Below are 10,050 nucleotides of genomic sequence, written 5' to 3'. Positions count from 1 at the left end.
GTTAAAAATACTATTAAAACAGACAGAAATGTAGGTGCCCCATAAATATTGGATATAATTAAACTCTAGATCATTACTTATCTTGACTTTTAAAATATCCAACAGCGTAATATTACGTATACATATACTAATTAAAACTTATTATCTTAATGTACACTATGGTTGAGAAATACTTTTAAAAGTTCAGCGAAATTGTGAAACATGTTGACATTGAACAAGATTTAATTTTTTCCTTGATTTGCATGGTTAATTAATAATAGTAATCACTCATAATTATCTTTCAAAATAATATTTTATCAACGTAATATTTAATATCTTTATAAACCACGTATTTTGAAGACATATTACAAATATGTATGTGTATTTAATTTATAACTTATTGGAAGGGCATTATCGTTATAGAATATAATAAACAACATAAAAAAATATTTAGGTATTTAGGTAGTAATGTCGATCTAAAGTCTATTCTATGAAACGAGTTATATGACATACTCTATAGAAATCGAAGACAAGCGACACTTTTGACAGTTCGAACGCTTCTAGAAAACAATACAAAATGGCGCTCCGCGCTATCAGCTGTTGTTACTGTGTAACTGAAATTTATACATACATTTAGAAAAATGAATAAACTTAGACTGTTATCAAAATTGTTCTCATTTAGTTAAGTGTATTTTCTTTTGAAGTTCAGGTTCACGTAAATAAAAACTTTTTTCTTCTGTTTTCAGTATTAAATAAAACATAACGAAAATGTTATTTCATCACTGACTAGGGTAACGATAAGATTTCATCATAACTCATAATTCAACCAGTCTGTTACAGGAATTTATAGGACCTCTCTATGTACATTAAAGCCTCACAAGATTCATTTCTTTTATACATCTACTGTATGAATTATTTGTATTTGTTATTTTTTAATGGAAGACATTCTTTGCGCGATGTCGGTAGGAGATCTCAAAACTTCGGGTGACGCTATTAAATCAGGACTTGAGAGCTCCTTAGGGATTCATGTTTCTCCATATTCTACTTAACTTAAGCTTAACGTATGTTCATAAATCTCTAGGCAATATTAATAGCGATAACCATTTTTCTATGATATTTTGATGAAATTATCTCATCTCCGTAGCGCTCATATTGCAACATTAACGCGCAATACAAGACTTAACATTGAAATCGGAACCTCAAACATCGCTAAAGCAAGTTACTTAGTAAATATATACTACTAAATTACATAGACTGAGAACAATAAAAAGTATCGCATTTGCGAATTCGATTTCTTATAAAAGTATACGTCTTATTTCTGACGAGAGAGACAGACGATCTATTATATTAATTTCTATTTTGTCATTATCTTGCCACGAACAAATTGTTTAAAGTGAACTACATATTAATGTATGTATGGTGTGCAATTATTGAATAACTTTCTGTCTAAAATATCGAAATATTAGCCTGTGTAATCTGTTTTGATTCAAAGAAAGGGCATTTATACACATCAGAATAAGACTTGAAGACGTGAATCTCATTTGAATATTAAGTTTCTCATGTAAATAATATAAAATTTGGTATAAAATATAAAGTGCTATAAAGTATACTATCGCTTATTATTTAATAAATGTACCGAACTGCGACGTAACAGTATTTTGTTTCTGGTTGGGAAGCAGTCCTTGGCGTAAAATCAGTCAAATAAAGGTTGCCTGGAAGAGATCGCTCGAAAGCGATAAGGCCGCCAGTTGCCCTCCTTTTGATTTTATTATGTTATTTTTTTTTATAGTGTAACGAAGTGTAAATAAATAAATATGCAGAAAGGGATTTCTGCAGTTAGTTATCCTATTGTTTATTCATATGTCAAGCTTTATTTAATGCATCTCTGCAGTACAATTATATAAAAAATAATTATTTATCAAAACATTTAGAATTATCAAATTAAAATGGGACGTAATAGTATTACTCTATTTGACATCTTCTAATAAACCGCAATTATCTTCTTCCGTGACCAAACAGAGCTTGCTAGAACGACGTAGCTGTACAAAGTTGCTTCTTGTGATGCAGCACTCTGATGATGATGATTAGCCCGCAGGTTGCTCCCAAAACAAAGCTCAACTACTTGTTTACAAAAAATTGCGGATCTTACCAGTTCTTCAGCTTCATATATCAAGGCTGACTTCAAAACTGGCCCTAAATGTATATTTAGAGAGGTTGTTCTTGACGTACATAAATTTCCCAAATGAATAATACCGGCCTTAATTAACCAATTTATAAAAAAAAGAAAATCAGAGATAATCGTGGTAATCATTAATTACAACATTTGCAATTCTCATTAACACACGCGTTATAACTTCCTTACCCGTAGGCGACGAAAAATGACATAAAAACCTACCAAAATAACTGTTTCGCATTAGAAAAAATGTTTTATAAATACACATTATAAACCGCCCAAGGCACTGGCTATAGAGGCTTCGGGGATTTGATTGTAGAAATTAATGATTTAGTGTATGCAGTACCGTATACTGTTCACTCGTGCTAAATGTATTGTTTCCGAATAAAAATAATATAGATAAATGAAGACTTTACAACGCTAGCTTGTTTTCGTTTTATTGCGCCAATATTTTTTTATTTATACCTCTTTCCTAATACGGGACAGACTTTATTCTAGATTTTTATGTACTTTCAATTACCGGGACTATTCCTTAGGGTGCCGAACCAACTGATGTCGCGGTAGTTAGCTATAGGAGTTTGTATATTAAAATTCCTTTTTTTAATTTTTTATGGGATTGGAGGGAAACGAGCAGGCGTGTGACTTCAGACCTCCGACCATGGAAGCAGTAGGACACCCGCAACACCAGAAAGCTTCAAAGTACATTTCCTGCTTTTTAGTAGTGGTGCGCTCATCTCTTGAAGGCCTTATAATGGCAGTTGGTTCAATAAGGTGTTGGTGCGCCGCAAGAAATGTCATAAACAACTCTCTGTAGTCGAACGTCAGACGTCAAAGTGGAATTTTGCATTCAGACTTGACGTGCGATTATGAAATTAACTCGTTTGACAATTTTCTTTAATTTTGACTGTGACAGTTCCCTTATAAAGTAAGGATACTGTCTCTAAGCTTCTGTTTGTTTATATAACAAATAAAGTAATTCTTCAGAAATGGATTAGTTTCACAGCTGTCCTGTGGAGGATTTGTATGTATAAAGATAGATCAATTTAAACTGAGTAATCATTTGTTAATACTCAACCTTGATAAGCTTATATAAGTCATATCCAGCAAGTTTATTTTTGATTAATAAAAATATACTCTACTCTAGATAACAATCGTGGCAAACCGCTCCTCCGATATTAACACCTTCCGATATTAACTAGACATTTTTTGATACTGAAACAGGATTTTCACTATCCTTTAGCATTTTTAGCACATTTAAAATTCTTTTATATTCTTCTATTCAAAAACTCCTTCCTATCTCAAAAACGATTTCTAATTTGTCGGCGCTCATAGCTTACACTATTCCGAAAACTATATCCTTGAAATTCCATCACATAACTCTTCCATTCTTGGCGAATCCTTTAAGGACTCGCAGTGAGGCTATGGAATTCACTTCCCGTCCCTATTCGCTTAGTTCCTACTCTATCTTTCTTTTAAATCTCTACTGTACAAACATTACCTTTCCACATCTGTATTTTTTGTACCAACCGATGTGATACTGATCTAAAATTATCGTGATTCATGCGCACTTTTTCTTTTTTATACTTATTGTGCCTTCTTAGTTTAGTTATTTTTTTCTATTTTAGTTTTGTATAAATAACTTTATGTATTATGTATTTAGGCACTTGACTTACCTAATTTAATTTATTTGATTTTTCTTTTTTTTGCAAAGTGGTTGCCTGGAAGAGTTCGCTCGAAAGCGATAAGACCGCGAGTTGCCGTCCTTTTCATTTAATGGAAATGTATTATGTTTCTGCAACGAAGTATTAATAAATAAATAAAAAACTATCACCATCAAAATTCATGAAACCAGTTTAGTAAGTAGATTTTATGTGAAAACTAAATTGATTGCCGATGCATTTCATTTGTATCTAGATTATTATAAGTGCAGTGCACTACAGTGCGGACATACAGAGTACTTTCTTTTCTTTTTATTTTAAATTATTATGATGAGGTTGCTATCCAACGACAGAGAGCGTTGATTTATTTTTATCAACGCCCTCTACCGGGAAGTAGGTGTACAAATGTAAATATTAAACTGAATGAAGTAAACAAAGAATTTATATTTTAAGCATGTTTTGTTCGTCTTTAGAAATCAAATTGATAGTTGTTTAATTAGTACTTATACTGATGTCTGTTATTTAAAAGCGATTTGTTAAAAAATTATTTACACGAAAGTGAGACATATAATTACTTGCTGCGCACGTTAAAGCTTATTATAGCAATTATAAGCTTAAGCTCTATTTACAACCACGATACCTATATTCAGTTCTTATCGCTCTTATTTCTATATTTAAAACTTGATTTAACAAATTGAACTAACATCGAACAATTTAATTAACAAAGACAAATCAAGTTCAACATTCACTTTCTCCAAAAAACAACAAAAAGGAATAAAGCTGTAATGTTTTTATATCGGTTTTACTTTGATTTTCTGTTTATTCGAATTACACTTTTTAAAAGGCTGTTCATTGTTCAACAACCATTTAATAATATAGAATATACATATAAATAAATTAAGAAGTAGCACGATTATCACAAGAACTTCTACACAATCACACAAAAGCGCACATTCAGCTCCACTGTATAGTTCACTTTGCATTATAACCTAAAACGCTGGATGTATGTTCTGATGTTGAAAATATTACAAATGCTATGTCAAACGTACGTTCCAGCAATCCCACTTAGGCATTGTTTTATAGACATATGTCCTTTTTTATTGTAGATTTTCTGAAACGGTTGCTCTAGCAAGAGCATAAATGTAAATATAATTTTAATATTTGCTCCAGTAATTTTCACGAAACCTTTACCTATGGTAGTGATTCAATATTATTTTGAATATTGATGTTATTCTACGGAGCATGATAGGCAATGTTTTGTGATCGCTTAGTCCGTGGAAGCACTGAATCAAAAGCGCAGTTCCGCGTTGGTATTGGGAGAGTATGCGCGTCGTGACTCGTGAACCACTCACTCAGTACCGGTCGCGATATATCTGAGGTCACACGTTTCAAACTCCAAATATAGACCTCAAATAATATTTTTGCTGCGAGTGTATAATCTAACTTATTTATTAATTTGGACAAAATGCCAGAATCGGAAGTTACCACGAAAGTTATCCTGAATGAAGTGACACCGGACAGTGAGTCTTTATTTTGATCACGATTTGTATTGATTAAGAAATTTCTATATGAAAATGTAAACTACATTGTATGTATACCATAGAGCGAGAGGTGAAGCTTGGGAAAACAAAATATTTTAGACGATGTAACTATAATATTGTGAAACAAATAAAGAAAACAATGCTTATGAAATAGGACATTGTGAAAAATTCCTCCATTTTATATACACAAATTTCAAAGGATTTTCACGAAACACTTCTATAGCTTATGAAGTTTTAGATATGTACATATTTAGTTGTTACTAATAAGTAAAGACTTGTACTGTTAGAAAAATATATAAACGTTACGTTAAGTTAAAACTTACACTTACGCGGATAATTAATTTACGATAACACAGTTAACAATAAAACTGCTATATTCGAACAATATACAGCCTGTTTTTTTCAACTCCGTCTATTCAATACAAAACGGTCCTGGAATAAAATAAAATAAAATCTTATAAATGAAAAATATATTCAATTGAACGTACCTACATAAAAAAATAATCAGACTTCGGACTTATTCTAATAATTTCTTCGTACTTCGTACTTACCTACTTTAAATATAGTTTGTCATGTCATGTATAAGTAGTTGCTACTACGTTAATGCAAGACTGGCATATTTTAGACCCAAGGTGTCTTTAGCACAAAAAGCTAAGAAAATCAAAGGATTTAACAAATTTTTTAAATCAAAAAATTTGTCGTATATAAAGGGCCGCATAGGTCGAGTCCGCCCCACCTTACCGACAAAAAAGGCCCGAAGGAGGCCCTGTCACTTACTACCGGATCCAGATGATACAATCACCGTCGCAAATGACAAATAAAAAGCCGCCCACCCGGCATTTAATATTAAAAATCAGATTACGGTGAAAAACCGCGGGCACCGGGGGAAGGCTTGGACCTTTACTTTGCTGTTTGTTTACTCCAGTGAGCTTCCGACGTGCCCTTCAGGCGATTGCGAACTACGCACACCAAAACAGCCCGAGCTGAGCTGTAAAGTCCCTTACGGCCAACAGCGAGATTCCATTCCAAAAAAAAAGAGTCCGCCCCAGAATGGTCTAGTAATAGTAGTAGTCTACTGATTTGAATAACATGATTACAAGACTACGCACGCAACATATTTGTATTAGCCACACCGCTTATACCTAGATATGAATATAATTCCTACATAAAGTGTGTGACGTAAGAATATTTATTACAAAATGTATGTGCAACGGCTGCTGAGGTCTCGAAATCAACAAAATGTAAATGATAATTACGCTAACTGTTAGTCATAAATTATAACATAACACAGAGTATACATTAGGAATCACAAGAAAAAATAAGTGAATTGATTATTATTATTAAGATTAATTAGGAATCGGTAAGTATGACAGTTGGCTATGTTTTAAATAAAATAAAAGAGATACTACACTGGGCTGGACATGATAGCCGAAAGAACGAAGTAGTGGACGCTCTTAGATATAAACTTTGGAGAACGACGAAGCCGCGGTTGTGTCTGAAATTTTATTATTCCGCAGCCTCATAATAAACGAAAAATATAAACCAATACCAACTGACAAAGGGTATAGATTATAATTAATAGATTAATTAAGTTATCAGTTATAATTGATCTTAAACACGGAATTAATTTCGCTTATGCATAAATATAAGGTTAGCAGACCTTAATCCTTTGTTTATATAAACAACGCTCTTTGTGTCAGTTAATCGTTATTTTGATTATATTTAAGTGCGAGTTTGGCTACATATATTGATTGTTGATATATATGTAATCACTTTGGAAGATGTAAATACGGTTTTAATTTTACAATTACAATAGGTGAGCCTGCCTGAGCTTTACATTAAAAAAAAATACAAATATTTTAAATTTTTATAAAACATTTTTCCTTCATTATGTCGGCCTAATTCTTATGAACGTTGATACTCAAGTCCGCTATATTGTAAAACAGGTTATATTTTTAAGTCAAATAAACTACTTACAGAAAGACTAAATGTCTGGTACTGCGAGAAAGTTCACGCGGGTCGGTCGGAAGTCGGAAGTCGGAAGAAAATATAACAATTTCTACATTTGCGCATGTAATCTCCGACCGGTTTACTTTGTTATACAAAAATATAAATTGAATCGGATTTATAATCGTTTTTAAATCGTCAATGATCCTTGGCATCAAATGTAAATTATAGTTTTCCTTGTATCTTATAATTTAGATCAATATTGTTTATTGTAGCCATATAAGTTACCAAAGGTTAGGTGGTCCATTATTAAGACTATTATAAGTATGAAAAAATATCTAAATCATAAATGTGAAACGGTGTTACGTATTTTAAATCATTGTTTTTGAAGAAATTATGATCTTCTTTCGTTCACAAGAAAAAAAATACCCCATAACTAATAAACAATGATATAAATTTTGTTTTGAAAGCGTACATGCAAATCAAAAGACACGATAAGTACTTTTAAAAATAATTAAATGAATCAGTACAACCATTTATAGTCTAGACCACAGCTCTGTCTGTTTCATGATCATTTGTTTTCGACTTTTTCGGTTCTAAGGCCAGCCAGTTTGGTTCACAGCCGGGAATCAAACCTACGACTCTATTAAAACCACTAGACCAACACTTGCCACACATGAATTTCACTGTTAAGAAATATAAGATTCGTGTTTCCATGTCCGGCTATAAATGTGATCGTAAAGAGTTATTTATAAATTTGTTGAAATAAATTAAACTGACAAAATCCGATATTTACGCTAATTTATCACCCTGCAATCGCATTTAAGTATTTTTAATAAGACATTTTAATTAATTTCGTCATAAATTCAAATAATATCACGACATGTTCGGTCATTCCGTAAATTTGGACATGGATAACATGTTACAATTGTCACAAAATGACGAGTAGACAAGACGAGACAAGAATTTTCCTTATTATTTTCTAAAAATCAACAAATGCATACTTTACAGACTCGCGAGTATTGTTGTATCAAATGAACTCTAATGTGCGCTTGAGCATACATAATTTAGTTCACTATAATGCTCGGGAGTAGAGGTTAAATACTGTGACGCATATTAATGATTCAGATCGTTTTATTTCTTAGGATAGAGTCTTTCAATGTAACATTATCATAATCTATTATTGCAACAGAACACTAGAATTTATCTTCTTTTTTTGTTTATAAAATGATGTCACACTGTCAAAAACTCTTTAATTAGGTACTTTGTTATATTTCCTATAAAAAACATAATTGAGTTAGCGCCAGTTTTAATTATTCATAAATACATTGATACTCTGTGCTATTATAGTCGTATTATTAGCATCTAGGAAATTTTATTAAGCATTATCAATAACATACGTCCGACACCGATAAGTAATTGGAGCATCTATTTTCGAAATACAGTCAAATGTCAATGACCGACCGTAAGTTAATAGTACAAAAAACAAGAATGATAATAAAATATTGTTTATAACAAAACAACATTTTTGTTGTAATTAAGTTGACACAATTTACAATTGGGGTATTGAAATGAGGCAAAAGTAACCTCAGAATATTGCGAATAAAATTTAACAACTATACGGTTTAGTTTAACAAATTCTATTAAATAATAATAAATGAAAATATTTAGAAATAGAGAAAGACTTTACCGATTTAATTCTTCTTTTTCAAGTGTTTTAACACTTTGTGCCGTATAATCCATTTATTTTGAATTGATTTAATGTGCAAACAAACCTTAGCGTGATATAAAAAAGGAACACAATTTTTTCACTTATCATACACTTCTGTACATTTTATCATTTAGGAACTCGAATAGTATTTTACTGTATTATTATTAGAATTAATCAAAAACATGAATTTTAACGTTAGAAATAATAAAAATACACAAAATCGTTACACAACGACAATTCAAAAATACAGATACAAAATAATATGCCAGTTTGACATTTCAACATTCTATTACCTTTGAAACTTCGTAATCGAATAGCAACAGATTGAGAAAAAAAATATGATCTGTGAACATTCATAAAATATAATTTATGCATTATTCTTATATGACTATTTAGTAATTAGATTCATATTTATGTATCATAAGGGATATTTCATACAGTACCTGCCTAAATAAAATAATACCTTTCAGAGTTAATAACTATGTTATTTTTTTTATTTATTTAAACATGTGGCCTATAAATCTGAAGTAAAATTTGTTTTCCATCTTAATTCCCTTCAACTGGCAAAGTAACATATCCTTTATATATTAGTGACGACTAATATATATAAACAAAGAGATATTTATATTGAACAGTAGATAAGATTTACTGAAAACATCACGTATCTCACGTTCAAATAATAATCATGGTTATCAATTACTTTCCTTATCTATAGGAATTATGTAAACGTATTTGTTATCAATTATAACCATTACTAGATATCTCACTCATTTTTATCTTGTATTTCTCTTGCGCGTGCTTAATTATATTTAGTTGACACGACATTCGTGACTTGGTCACTGTTTGTGAGGTTTTTAAATCTTCTGGGGTCGTTATAGATATAGGCATTTTAGATATAAAACCCAGTACAACACATATTTATCCACCTATATGTTGATTTTTTACACCGATTTTAGAACTGCGATGTCCTGTCCTATCAATACTTTCCTACATCGCATGCGCAGTTAAGCGCACATAGAGACAAATATTGCCGCCAGGGTT

The 10,050-nt window shown here is 31.3% G+C and overlaps 1 protein-coding gene across 1 annotated transcript in view; it reads left to right on the top strand.

Annotated features, from left to right (window-relative positions):
- Positions 1 to 5,099: 5,099 nt before the first annotated feature.
- Positions 5,100 to 10,050, top strand: part of LOC123706613 (alpha-tocopherol transfer protein) — a 20,205-nt gene continuing 15,254 nt past the window's right edge. The window contains exon 1 of the mRNA XM_045655870.1: positions 5,100 to 5,330. Within this exon, the coding sequence (XP_045511826.1) occupies positions 5,276 to 5,330 (55 nt within the window). The 5' untranslated portion in view covers positions 5,100 to 5,275. The remainder of the gene's footprint in view (positions 5,331 to 10,050) is intronic.

This window comes from Pieris brassicae, chromosome 3 (genome assembly GCF_905147105.1).
Source record: "Pieris brassicae chromosome 3, ilPieBrab1.1, whole genome shotgun sequence".
Classification (NCBI taxonomy): Eukaryota; Metazoa; Arthropoda; class Insecta; order Lepidoptera; family Pieridae; genus Pieris; species Pieris brassicae.
This window is presented reverse-complemented; position numbering and strand designations above follow the sequence as displayed.